A 14,140-nucleotide genomic window follows, 5' to 3' on the forward strand; every position below is an offset into this window, starting at 1 on the left:
GTGTGTGTGTGTGTGTGTGTGTGTACAGCTGTGAGACAGTTTGAGGATGGGGATGTCTGTGGTGGAAATTGGATTGTGCTCTCTGCTGGAGACTTTTACTGTCTTTCCGCATGAGCGTCCTAAGCTATGACACATAGGCAAAGCACTGCTGCCTCTGTTAGCTCAGACCACACTGCTGCTTTTAGAAACTTTTTAACAGTCACAAAACTTGAAAAAATGCTTAAAAAAAAAAATGTATAATGCCAGATATAAAGTTTACTGAGGAAAGAATGAAGAGGTCAAACTTTACTATAAGATTGTATAAGTTAACATTAGTTCATGTATTAGGTATTATTAGCAATGATGATGAAATTTTGTTTTCTCAGTATTCATTAATCTTGTTGAATTAAAATGAATAAACATTCTTCATTGTTAGTTCATGTTAGTTCATGTTAGTTCATAATGCATTAACCCTTGGAAACATGCCCAATGCATTTGTTAAAAATGCATGTTGAAATTAACATCATAATACATGATTAACATTAATACATTCAAGTTATCTATTGCACTAGTTAATGATACTGCATTCAACCTTATTGTAAAGTTTGACCAAAAAGGAATAGCTTAAAGGGTGCTAGCAAGAGCTAGCAAGCCTGCTAACTAACTAACCCCTATTTCAATGCAACGCAAATGTGTGTTTAGAGTGTCTGTCTGTGTGTGTTATCCAGAGTAAATGATGAATCGCATGATGTTCTCCACTCCATTGGTCTATGACCTTGCCTATTGATAAGCGTGCTCTGAGAGAAGCTGACATTTTGTTCAACACCAATCCCCTGAATTCCAAGCTGTGCACTGTTCCCACACTGGTTCATGGGCCTCTCTTTACCCAAACCTCAATTTTCCAACCTCAAAACCTCCTCCACTCCGTTACACATATGTAACTGATACTGTTTGCGCTGATTTGATTCAGGCTGAGGTTGATATGAACTATAACTGCTGAATACTTATAAATTGAAACACAGAAACTGTGTTTCAAACTTCCTCACTGAAGAAATAATTGGAAAACTTCATTAAAACGTCACCTAGAGACTAAAATCATAAGAAACAATAGGAAAAGACATGTGTTTTCATGTATGCGCTTAACGGTAGTGACGAGTCAAATTGTAGAGCGTTTATGAGGTTTTTATGGGCAGATAAATTCCTTAAAAAGAGGCAAGGGAAGTTCAGCTGGTTTTAGTTACAGTGATAAGGTACACTTCCCTGCAACTGCACACATGTCCGATGGCATAGAGGAAAATCTAAAGAAAGCTAGGCTGCAGTGTCTTTTAAGTATATAGTAACTGTTCTACATAAGAAAAAGGTTAAGAATATTGATCAAAGATGACTGGCGCAGCAGTCACATGGTAAATATAATTAGGCCCGTCTATAGGTTTATAATATTTTTTTTTTCGAACTAAGATCTAGTTTTTATTTGACAATACCGTTCAATATTGATGTTTAAACATGCAAATAAAATGTTTATTTTGAATGATTTAATTCAAAAGATATATTAGTGTTTGTAAATCACTAGACTGTCAGGGACAGATTTGTTTGGAAGAAAATATTGGAATGCTGTGTGTGAATTCGGGGAACGAATCTAAGCTATGGTGAATAAATTTTTTGAACTGATTCTTTCAAACAAACCACTAAAATTAACCAGACTTCCCTATACTACTTTTAAATGCCAAGAACTGCCATTATGAACAATTCATTTCATAAAAAGAGGATTCTAAAAGATCAGCTCAAATCAAACAAACAAAACAACTGAGAAACATACTCTCCTCCTGTTGCCATGGCAACATTGTATGGTATGAGAGGAAAAGGCACGTGCAACGACAGCTGCTCTGTGCCATTTCTGAGTCTACCATTTTTTAATGAATGTCTCACACTCATTATAAGATATAGGAGGTTTCCTGTTACCTGTGCTCTCTGTAACTGGTCGACCAAGGTCTGTCAGCTCTTTCAGTGGCTGATGAACAGGTGTCTCACTTTCAGGTGTCTCAAATTGGCCCTCTGAATCTGAACTGAAGGGAAGAGAAACAGTGTGGTTAATCACAGACCAGTTCTCAGATCTGTACTTAGTTGACATTACACTGGTTATTTGGCACTGCTTGATTTGAATCCGATGGACAGTGCTGTTCTCGGATCAGTTTGAGCATTTTGTAAATGACATCAGTATTCAACAAAACAATTCACACATATTGCTCAAAGCTTTAGCCTTGGGAGAAACAAAACTGGTCTAAGCACATGATGTCCTCATTAAATAATAACAATGTTTCCCTAGCTGCTATTCCAATACATTCGGTATATCATGGTACAATAGATATGAGTCTATCCTGATGGTTTGCTCTACACTTATGCTCATATGTGTTTTTGTGAGGTCACACAGAAGAGCCATACTCGCAGGACAGCGTAATGGCCATGAGCCTGAGCTGAAAGGGAAGAATTGTGAATCTGGTATGTTTATGTGTGTGTGTGCGCTCACTGTGTGTGTAATATGTCCCCAAGTCTGGGAGAACTGCCCAGTCCTGTCGTACTTGGCCACCTGCTGTCCCACAATACCGTTACCATTATTAGTTTGGTTTAGAGAAACAAAAACAACAGACCATAGACGAACCTCTTAATGGTAGCTACATGAAAAGGTGTAGAACAAAAGTATTGTTACTCCAAACCAACCACCACACATTCTGAAATTAGCATAACCAAGACCTACATAAACCACTCACTAAAAACACTAAATTACATTTTTTTTTGTTGTTGTTTTTTTATCCCTGCCTGCTCAACTCATATCTATGGTCTTAACTCAGCTAGCCCTCTCTAAAGAATATGTGGGTGGGTGCCTGAGTGCTTTTACAAGTGTATTTGCAAGTCTTTTGGGCCATTGTTCAGAATTGTATAGTGATTAATTGGCATTAGTGTCTTAGGCTGTAAGGCGTGAGGAAAGGAATCCTTTAGCAAAAGGAATGTCAGCAGACAACAGCACATATACAGGATGTCAACAACACAGCTTAGGGGAACCAAAACAAAATGCAATTCTCACCCAGAAGATAAAAGTAAAACACTTTAGAAACTAAAAAATCTATAAGTTAGATTTGTAAATTATCTGAAGGAAATGTGAGTTGTGCTTGTGGTATTCTTTGTGGTCTGCAAGGTAAAAATCGTACATCAAATTAAATAGCACACATTTCCTTAACAAATCACATTCAAGGTAACATGTAGCACAAACCATGCAGAACAATTTACACACCAAAGTTTAATACTTAAAGCCAAAGTATACTTCAATTGTTTCGCATACCAGTATGTATCATACATAATGCACATCACACATATTTTATCATAAGCCCAGTACACGCACACTGTCCACATACAGCCAGAGACTATTTAGCAAAGACTAGCCACTTCTATTAAAATGAATGGGAGAAACTGGAACCAAAATGCTCTAAGAGCCCAACAGTCAATGGATGTAGAAAGGAAGTCCCGCCTTAAATGTAAAAAAGCCAATCACCTTTTAGATACAGACATCGCTTGTTGATCAACTCAAGAATGAGCATGTGCATTTACTATACATGCTGGGAATTATTTTATTTTTTTGCATAATATGAGGTAAAATCGCACAATTTATGATTATAGTATTGTCAAATTTTACTGCTGACTTGAAAAATTTTCTTTGATCGTAATCTTGACCAACCGTTTTTGAGATTTAGTGAGATTTTTGCTTGGCATGGATCCATTCTGGCTCGCTGTCAAAACAGAATTCTTTGAAAGGCTGAGCATTTGAATGTGTGTGAGATGTAACTGCACATGAAAAATTAAGTATACCCTAGCTATTAGAGTTATGGATTTGTTCAACCCCCTTAACCTAGATATGAACAATAGTAATGCCTAAAAAATCACCATTAATTAAACATTTGAAAAACCTAAATATATACAAAGGTAAAACTGTGTATAGACAAAAACGTTTCCTAACTATTAACAAAAGAAAGCAGTGCAGGCAAAGACAGTGTTATCAGTAGGCATGGAAGTGAGCCGTGTCTCTGTTAGGGGGCAGGGAGAGGAGAACGGTTAGATTCTGATCTTTATCTGAGCACAGGGACACATTAGTCTAACAGCTAAATTCTGACCCATGCACACTTCCTAAGGAAATCCCCCCAGAAACAAATGAATGCTGATGAACATACATGTGTACACATTACATTCACCAACCATTACTAGATTACCAACAGTCATCAGCATACAGAGCCTCTGATCTTTGGCTGCCTGTTAAGCCTTTGCTGGATGCAGAGCATTCAGTACAGTTAACACCTCCATCTGACTCAAACAGGTGGCAGTGGAGGCAGCTTTTCAAAGGTTGGACTGATCTTGGATCCATTTCTTGGTTCTCTAAACTGTAGGTAAGGATTTGATTTAGGAAAGGACATCATAAAGAACAGATATTCTCTTCCACTGCCTCTCTCAAAAGCACCCCAAACCCCCAACTTTGTACCCCTCCGCAAGAGTATATCTTATTTCCTTGGTCATTGTGGGGAGTTCACCAGACACAAGGTTCTAGACTTGCCTGCAGCCATGTGACCTTTCGTCCTCCTCTTGATCTCCTGTCAGAGCCCTTCGCGCTTCTTCTGTGAGGGGCTCGCCATCCATCCACAAATCCGTCTCTGCATCTTCCTCTCCTCCTCCCCTAACTGCCGACCAGGTCCATTTGGCCCACTGTACGGGTGACAGCCAAGACATCTCTGAACTCTTGCTTGTGATCCGCCAAATGTCTACAGAAACACCCTCTGGACGAATCCAAACAAGTGAGTCACTCTCTCCTTCCCTCTTTAACTCTCCTCCTCTCTTGCAGATGTTTTTCTCAGTGGTGGGCTGAACTTAACGTGGTCATAAAGCTGAGCTTCATATTTTCGTCGCAAAGCCTCTGTGCTTCCTGCTGTGTGCGGAACCTCTCACGCGACTGTTGATGTTCAGTTTTTCTTTCGGCTTCCTCTATCTGAGTGCAGACAAGTTGACTCTGCCTCCTTTCTCTCTTGGCTCTCAGAGCACAGAATACCACAGCAAAGATCAGCTGGCTGCCAGATAACTCTCCCGTCCCCCTCCCCTTCAGGATTAGACTATTGAGTAGATGCAAACAGGGGGAGAAGAGTTCAGACTGCTTGCTTCTCTGATGTGGCTGACCCGGCAGCCCCTGCATGTAGGAATGGTAGCTTCCTTCCAAAGCAGAACTGCCTCTCTCATATGAAAATCAGAATAAGGGAACACAAACTAAAGCTGAAGGGGAGGGAGATGGGGGCTCCATGGTTTCAGTAGGGAGACTCTGGAATGCAGGGCTGAGCTCCTCCTCAGTCTTTTTTCCATTAACCATCTCTAGCCTTGAGCTCTGGCTCACAACCAGTAAAACCTGTTTTCTCACTCTTGCTTATACACAGACACGCATGTGCACACACACTTTGCTACCTGTTTGGAATGCCCTTAGTGGAATGCCTCGGACACTCAGTGTTCCCATGACTAATTTGTACTCAAACCAACATCTCTTTCAAAGAGAAGATTGATCAAATAAAAAGTGGAAAAGAAAAGAAAGAACCTTTGGATGCCAAACCATTTTGACAAATGGATATCAGAATTTAAATAAACAGGCAAACCTTCAGGGTACGATTTTAGAAAACAACAATGCTCATCCTTGACATTCTACCTAGTGGTGGACCAATGGAGGTTTTCAGGTGCTGGTAACCTCAGAATAGCCAAGTGTTGGACAAAAAACAGTCTGGCCAATATGTTACTAATTTTACCTATACAAATTGAGAAAACAAGCCATTTACACCTAAAGGCACAACTAATGCCTTCAGATTCCAAAGTACACTTGGCATTCAGATTACATAATTATTCTTCATTAAATAAACCATGCTCAAACATTCAGTTCATGGATAACACACCAAGATCTTGCCACAATGTCCTTTGATCACTGTTAGCAGTCTAAAAATAAAGACCCACTGAGACTGTGTTGCTGGTCGTTGCCATCACAAAGCCGAGCCACACCAGAGCATAGTTCTGGAGGCTTTAACTCCCAAAATTGAGCTTTAGCTAAATGCATCGACAGTGTGAGTGCAAAAATATTGTGTACTCAGAGATCAAATCTTTACAAAACCTCTACTGGACCATGAAAACAGATGTTACTGAACTTACATAACTGATCTCTTTTGAGAAGATGGGTCATTCCACATTAGAGTGCTGTATGCAAACAGACCACAATATGCAGAACTCATTCTTTGAGACAGTTGAATGAGAAAACAGAAACAAAATAGCCTTGGAAGCCTGTATGGCATTAACAGGACTGCTTGAAATGTGACCATCTTTGGTATGAAGCTTTGATGTGTTTTTCAAATCTGGGGAGAATGTTTTAACATAATGTGACAGGCATGTTATTTAATCGCCCATCTAAATGAGAGTATGAGTTTGTTGTCTTGGCAAAGAGATGGAATATGAAAGAAAAGGAAGGGTGGGTTTTGGTTGGTGTAGATCTTTCTAAAGATGGACCACCCATATACGTTGTGGAGCATTTTGGAGGTTTTTAATACCACATGCTCAGGATATGAGGCTATGATTCCATTAACCATGCTGAGAAAGACTGCGCAAGAAGGTCTCACATTTCAAACACACGAGGGAAACTTGGCAGGAGACACCACAGTAGCCAGAATCAAAGAAAAAACACAAAACAAAAGAAAACAGGCCAAGCATGGCTAAGAATAACTTAAAAGTCTGAGAAATGTTGCCCCTTTCCCCAAAACAATGACTGGGCACAAGTCAGTTGAACAAAGAACATTTCCTGTTCACAAGACATAAATGTTCTCCTATTAGACATCAAGAAAGCCAAGCAGACCTAAATTCTGCAGTTTTTCAGACATTTTGTGTCCCAGGTAAAAGTCCTGAGAGAGTGTGCATCTGTGCTTCTAATTACAGTTCACATTTACGTGTCACCATTTATCTGAAAACATTTGCCCATGAGTCTACAGGAGTAATGTGTGGTTGAGTAGTTTTAAGTGGAATTTTACACAAATTATCCACAAAATTTAAAAAAGAAAAAACATTGTTAATGGGTTACTTGTAATAGTGACACGAGGTACCCAGAAAGGATTCATACAGTGTTTTTCTTACTTTAAAAAATAAATAATAAATATTGAAGAGAGCATACAAAGGATTAAACTGTGTCTGCCCTCATTCCCAAATTAACATGTATAACATCAGCAAGGACACCAACATTTGCTCCAAGATAAATTAAAGCTAAAAACTTACCATTAATTAATTTATACTGATTCAAGTCTTAGTACAGGTGACAGTAAATAAAGTGTTCACAGCATCATATTGAATGTGATATAAGATGTTATGTGCAGTTCTGTTCACTTAAACTAATGTTATATGGTGTATAATCAGCATCAAATGATGCTTTTCTGATGTGATTGTTATAAAAGTTTGCCTTGATTCTGATTCATAGTCTTCAAAGTCTTTATTGAATCTACTATGTAATTTAACAATTTTGCATACAAAAAACTTCAGATAAACATGCATTACAATGTCACTCTTCATTCCAGCCCATGTAAGAATACTGTCAATTCCATTTATGAGAATATTTTGTCAAACCATGTCTTTCACGGAAGTCTCCCATTAATTCCTATGAGGAGTTCTGCAAGGCTGTTCAGAGCGAGCAATGGTAACCAAGGGGGCTGGAGCTTGGCGAAGGGTAAATTCCCTTGTTAGTAACCCAGAAAAAGACACTAAAATATGAGAAGACAGAAAAATTTGAAGAATTTCAGTTGTGTTTTGGGTGTGCCTTGGGCAGCACTCAGTACTGATTTACAGGATGGTGGAATACTGGCTTCATTCATTCTTGTCTAATGATACACTACTTTTTACAAACCACTTCCTCCATTCCCAAAAGGGCCGTTATGAAATCCTGATGACATGCTTGAAAGGAATAGAGCCAAGGTTTTAAATCAAGGTTTTTGGTATTTTCATGATCTTGTAAATTGTTGCTACTTTCCTGAAATACCTTTGTTACTTAAATTAATCAGCTCAGTTATATTTACATTTAAAACAGCTCAGTTATATTTACATTTATATGTACTGTACATTAAAATGTATATACCATAAGAAAAAGACAAGCATAAATTTCCATGCTTATTTATTCTGGTGTGTTACTGGTCTAGCTGGTGGATCAGCATAGCTTTGTTATTCTCCAGCAAAATTTAGCTGGTGAAGCTGGTCAACCAACATCATCTCTATGAAGTTGGTTGACCTAGGAAGTCTTGCTGGTTGAGCTAGTTTCAAAAACCTGTTGAGAAAACCAGCACACCTGCTTTCCATAATGGACCATCATGGCTTTTCAGCAGGGATCATTTGCTTTGAGTACCAAAACAATCAAAAATATTCAGGGAAATTTGACTGGGAAAAAGAGCTATTTTTTGTTCAGTTTTGTTTGATGGGCACAGCTGCCAGGGGCTATGAACTTGTGATGTCAGGCCAGCTTTACACATCATAACAATGACACTCTCAGGAAACCTTGACAGCATCATATTCCCATCTTAAGCACTAGGCTCAGCACGAGATCTCCTAAGCTCCTAGCATCCAATCTTGGTTGAGTGTGAATGATGACATCTGCTACTAGGGAGATTTTAGTGCAGTAGCAAAGACTGGATACTCGAACTATACTTTTTCAAAACCAAGAGGAAATAATTAAACTAGGGGTGACAACTCTTTCATCTGTTTTCATTTTAGATATTACAATATTACTTGAGCCAAAGCAACAACATGCTTTAACTCCCAATATATTCACATGCAGGATTTGAAACCAAACCTTTTCCACATTTGAAACAGCCATAAAATATGCTACTTTGCAATAATGCAGCAATTCACATATTGTCAGAATTGTGTTATGACAGATGGATTTGGCTCAACTAATACAGAGAAAACAAAGACAATCCAAAAACTCTGAAGTCTTTTTCTTAGTTTCAATGTTGGCATATTTACTGCATTGTGGTTTTGTATGGTTAGTATAGGTTTTCAAAAATAAAGGTATTAAAAAAAACAATGCTTGTTTGGTTACTCAGCATGAAATAAAATTATAGATTTATCTGTCCAAGAATATAAGAGGTGATTATGGCTAAACAGAAGAACTGTACTGAGGCAAAAAGACACAAATTAGAGAGCAGAGGCATCTTACATAACCGTGATGGCAGAAATAGCAATAGTACAGACATTTGTGTCAGAGCTGAGCTTACATGCGGCTGAATCAACATATATTCAAACAGAAAATGTCTGTAAAAATGTTGCAAAATACTGTAACTGATCACCTACTACTGATAACTGATGTTTTGTGTGTGACTTTTCTAATCTATATAAAGCCTTATAGAGTTCCAGTCTATTTTCAGCTCAGGAATAATCATTGTTATTTTTACTCCAGTCACAAGGCAGAGAGAACAGCTGTCCAAAAACAACTCACATGAGAAAAACTACTCCCTTCAAAGTAAGGGTGTATCTCAACAGCAGTAAAATAACATTAATATCGGAAATTACGATTTTGTGCCGATAGTCTTTGATTACAATATGGATATTAGTCGGTCAGCACAGTGTAATAACTCCAATTTTGGTGTTAAAAAGTATTTTTAACAGTGAAGAAAAAGGGCCGAATAATGAGTATGACAATAGAACTCAAGTTTCAGCTGTGTTTGAGACATTTTGGCGCACCAAGAGGAAAACAAGCATGAGCTAATGTATATATTCATTGAATTATCTAACCCTAAAGATTTAGCTGAACGATGCAAAGTTCAATGTCAATGATATCCTCAAACATTTAAAAGTTCCAAAATGTATCTAGACTTTGTATTTGAGACATTGAACCACTAAAACTGCAAGATGGAACCGTAGTTTGTTCTTTATCAAGAGTCGTTTTATGGAGTCAATATGATGCCTTATACTGTATATTTGCAAAAAATACAAATGAAAATAAAGTATTGCAAAAGACAAAAAAACAAGTATGTCGTAAACAAAACCCAAGAACTTTGATCCTTTTTTTAATCTGAAACAGACTTATGGCATCAATATTTTTGCAAAACAAAGCATGAATTTCACTTTTCTGAAAGTATTTTTTCTTTGCGATGCTTCTTATAGTGCTCATGGTACCTCTTTCGCTATGTGCTTCGTTTCTCTCTGCGCTTCACTATGTGGCACTGTTTTGACATGGGGCGGAGTTTCAAGTCTGACATCATCACGTGAGGTGTGGCTTATTCACGAAGTCAAGGACCATGCGCAGTTTGCATGCACTATGATGCCCGCTAACTTCAAAACAAGCGGAAATGATCAGCAGAAATATGTCACTGTGATTTAATGTTTGTCTCATTTTCTCTCCAGAATAATATCACTTAAAGCTCATTTTTAGGGTGAAAGTCCTGGTTACAGTGCAATATCACTAGCCCGTGTCCTTTGATGTTACAGTCCACTATTTTCACCTTAACTAGGTTTTTAAAAACTTATAGTTACATAATGGGAAGTATGTGTTTGTGCCATGTTGATGTCTGATCAAAACACCTAAACCTTTTTCGTGGTGTCTGTCATTTGATTCAGTGTAAGAAGCTGTTACTTTAAGTGCAACATAACACAACATAACATAATATGTATGTCTTATTTTTAAATGTTATTAATAAAAAAAACAAGGCATTAATGTAGAAGAACAGCAGTATAATTCATATGTTTTCTTTAGCACTCTTGTATTCTTTGTGGCAGACCAATCCAATGTTACTCATAAGGGATATTTATGTTATATTAACCCTGTAAACAATGTGTATTCCAGTTATTTACTGAGGAAGCCTATGGCTGAGGTCTAAGAAGACTAAAGAATTTAGAGTATACTGGAGAAATTGTGATTCCTGCTCATTATCACAAGATGATGAAAAGGGTTGAGGGGCTTTTGTGCTACTGGTGAGGCACTACAATGCTTCATGACCACAATCTTGTTTCTTTGTGAGATAGTTTTCTTTCAATAAAGGAGTGGACTTTACGTATAATATTAATTTAACAGGAATGCTCTTGTGATGACTAGAGGCATCAGTCCCAGACAACTGACATAACCGCACACAAAATGCCAGAGCTCCAGCTAACAAGTATACCATTGTGTGTAAAGTGTACCAAATTAGTTGTCTTTTGTCGTAACATGCACAACAATTTATAATATTTTATTTTAAATAAGATACTGGATGTTTTTTTTTAATTTATAAATAATACTGTAGCAAACAGACAGTCATTTTTGTGTTGTTTAACACAGAACTAAAACTTAACTAACATCAAATGCCTTGGTAAAACACAGAATAAGAGATTTTTAATTTCAAAGAGATTAGTTAAAAAAACAAAATCTGTCATTTACTCACCCTTATGTAGTTTCAAAGCCATATGACACTCATCCGTGGAACCCAAAAGACATTAGGCTGAATGTTAGGGACTGGCAGCCTCAGTCACCATTTACTTTTATTGTATGGGAAAAACAGTGACAGCAATATTCACAATTTCTCATGTTGGAAATGAGGGTGAGTAAACAATGACAGAATTGTAATTTTTGAGTGCACTGATGCTTTAATTTAGACAAAAGAAGACAGAGTTGCTAATGTTGTCAAGTTTTATTGCATTTTCATTTGAAGACACGGAAATATTCCTAAAATGTCTGACAACCACCACAGAGAAGAATTACTGATCTTATGTTACACATTTAAAATGTATCCTATATTGGAACTGGGACCACAGATTTTGAGAGGAGGTGAGTCAAGTGCTCAAAGTTGATGGACAGTTAACAGGGGAAACATCTGAAAACGATAGCAAGAACCAATATGTCAATCATCACTGAACATTAAATTGTATTATATGAGAGTAATAAAAAACTGGCCTGACATAACAAACAAAAGAATACTAAATATAATGTGTTTTATCAAATACATAAAAAAATGTGAAACCCAATTCCCGCACCAACAAATTATTAGAGCATTAATATATGGTATATGTTCTTCAGGAATTGTGATTCATATTACATAAAGGCACTTACATTGCTATACCACTGTTCTTCACTATCAATGCCTTATTATTATTATTAATAACATTTAAAAACAAGACACAAACACATACTTGTCATTATGTAAATATGATTTTTTTTTTTTAAACCTAGTTAAGGTGAAAATAGTGGACTGTATCATCAAAGGACACAGGCTAGTGATATTAGCTAAAAAGCTACATAAAGCACAAACGCACTGTAACCAGGACTTTCACCCTAAAAATGAGCTTTAAGTGATATTATTCTTGGAGAGAAATGAGAGGAAATGAGACAAACTTTAAATCACAGTAACATATTTCTCATATCATGGCGTATGTAAACTGCGCATGGTCCTTGACCTCGTGAATAAGCCACACCCCAAGTGATGTCGTCAGACTCGAAATGTCAAAACAGTGCCACATATTGAAGCGCAAAATGGAAAGAGGTGCCGCGAATATTAAAAGGAGCATCGCAAAGAAAAAGAAGTGTTGCAAAATGTATGGCAAAAGTCTGTTGAAGATTAAAAAAGGATCTCAATTCTTGGGTTTCATTTACAACATATGTTATTTTTTGCAATTAAACACAGCTTGGTCTTTTGACTTGACTTTTGACTTTACTGCAAATATATAAGGCATCGTATTGCCTCCACACGTTTTTACTCTATCCCAGATGTAAAAATAAAATAAAATCATGTGCACTTCAAAGCAGTCAAGAGCAAGTTGCTGAATGCCACAATGCCACCTCGTGGTGTAAAACAGAATTATTTATAATAAAGGTTGCTTCAAATTTACAATTAAACTAATGAGTGGTTTAATAAAGGAAGCTAAGTGAAAAACAAGAACTATGTTATTTTGGAGTCAAATAGCTTTTATTCACTGTGTAATACTGGAGGTAAAAAAATGTACAGTACACTTAGTGCACATGAAGAAGATCAGAGAGCAGTTTTTCCTGATACTTTCTTTAAACATGTAAAATGCAACTCACTTTGAAATCATATGAAGATTTGATTAAATCCCTTCCAAACATGTTGTTTTAAACTGCCAGAAACAGTGTGCTGGGACATCTGCTGGTCAACTTAAAAAATAAGTTCCTGTTGCCTTAAAGTTTTCAATTGTGTCAACTTAAGAGGAAAAGTTAAATGAGCTAATTTTTAAGTAAACTTGACTGTCTTAGTTCAATCGACTATTTAAATTGAATATAGAAATTAAATTACAAAAATGATTATTTAATATTACTGATAACCATAGAAGTGGGTCGGGCCATTCCATAAATGGAGGTAAAAAAACAAAACTGCCTTCAGAGACAAATGTCTGAGCCCTTTATCATATTCAAAAGTTTGTCAAGGAGACAATAATCAAACACAGCGAGTAAAAAGATGAGCTTTTTTTAATTATTATTATTGCTACATGACAAACTACTGAAAGTGATCAAACACAACAACCAACAGCATAAATAAAAGCAGCAAACAGTAAAAATACAAAAAAGAAAAGACAAAGAAAAGTAAGACAGTAAAGGGGCGGTCACACTAGGCTTTGAGCACGCATTTCTTTTTTTTTCAGACAACGCAACAAACCAGGATATGATGTCACTGGGGAGGGATCCTGTTAAATAATACATAACAAATAACATATAATGTTATTATTCATTTCATTATTAATTATTAAAAATGATAATATATATTGTCTATTCACTTTTTTGCAACAATAAAACACGCAGCTTTAAAATATGTATTCTTTGTATTGAGCCAAGAGGTCAGGGTGTGACATTTTGATCTTCTATTGGTCAAGCGTCCTCTCATCAGACAAATGTACGGTTCAGAGTTTACCAAGCTTGAACTTTGGTATGCAGCATCGAACAAATTTCTTTGCATGAGCTTGTGTTTCCAGCCTCCTGCGTTCGGATGCGTTTAAATGGGAGTGAATGGAGCGCAAAGTGTATTGTGACCATCCCATACCACTGCAATGAGTTGTTCTTTTGACTTATATTTTTTATTACAGCTGAATAGTTTTTTTTTTAAGTTCAACAAATTATAAGTTTATCCTTCAAAAAAATTTAACAGCTGAGTTA

General features: G+C 36.8%; 1 protein-coding gene across 4 annotated transcripts in view; it reads right to left on the reverse strand.

Annotated features, from left to right (window-relative positions):
• tacc1 (transforming, acidic coiled-coil containing protein 1) overlaps window positions 1-14,140 on the reverse strand; it is a 45,407-nt gene that overhangs the window by 18,151 nt on the left and 13,116 nt on the right. For 2 of the 4 annotated variants that reach the window (XM_052115901.1, XM_052115900.1), the window contains exon 2: window positions 1,939-2,042. In XM_052115901.1, coding sequence (XP_051971861.1) covers window positions 1,939-2,042 — 104 coding nt within the window. Of the gene's footprint in view, window positions 1-1,938; window positions 2,043-4,573; window positions 5,232-14,140 lie in introns of those variants that run through there. The other 2 variants (XM_052115898.1, XM_052115899.1) reach the window with 2 other exon arrangements.

Source organism: Xyrauchen texanus, chromosome 43 (genome assembly GCF_025860055.1).
Source record: "Xyrauchen texanus isolate HMW12.3.18 chromosome 43, RBS_HiC_50CHRs, whole genome shotgun sequence".
In the NCBI taxonomy this organism is placed as follows: domain Eukaryota; kingdom Metazoa; phylum Chordata; class Actinopteri; order Cypriniformes; family Catostomidae; genus Xyrauchen; species Xyrauchen texanus.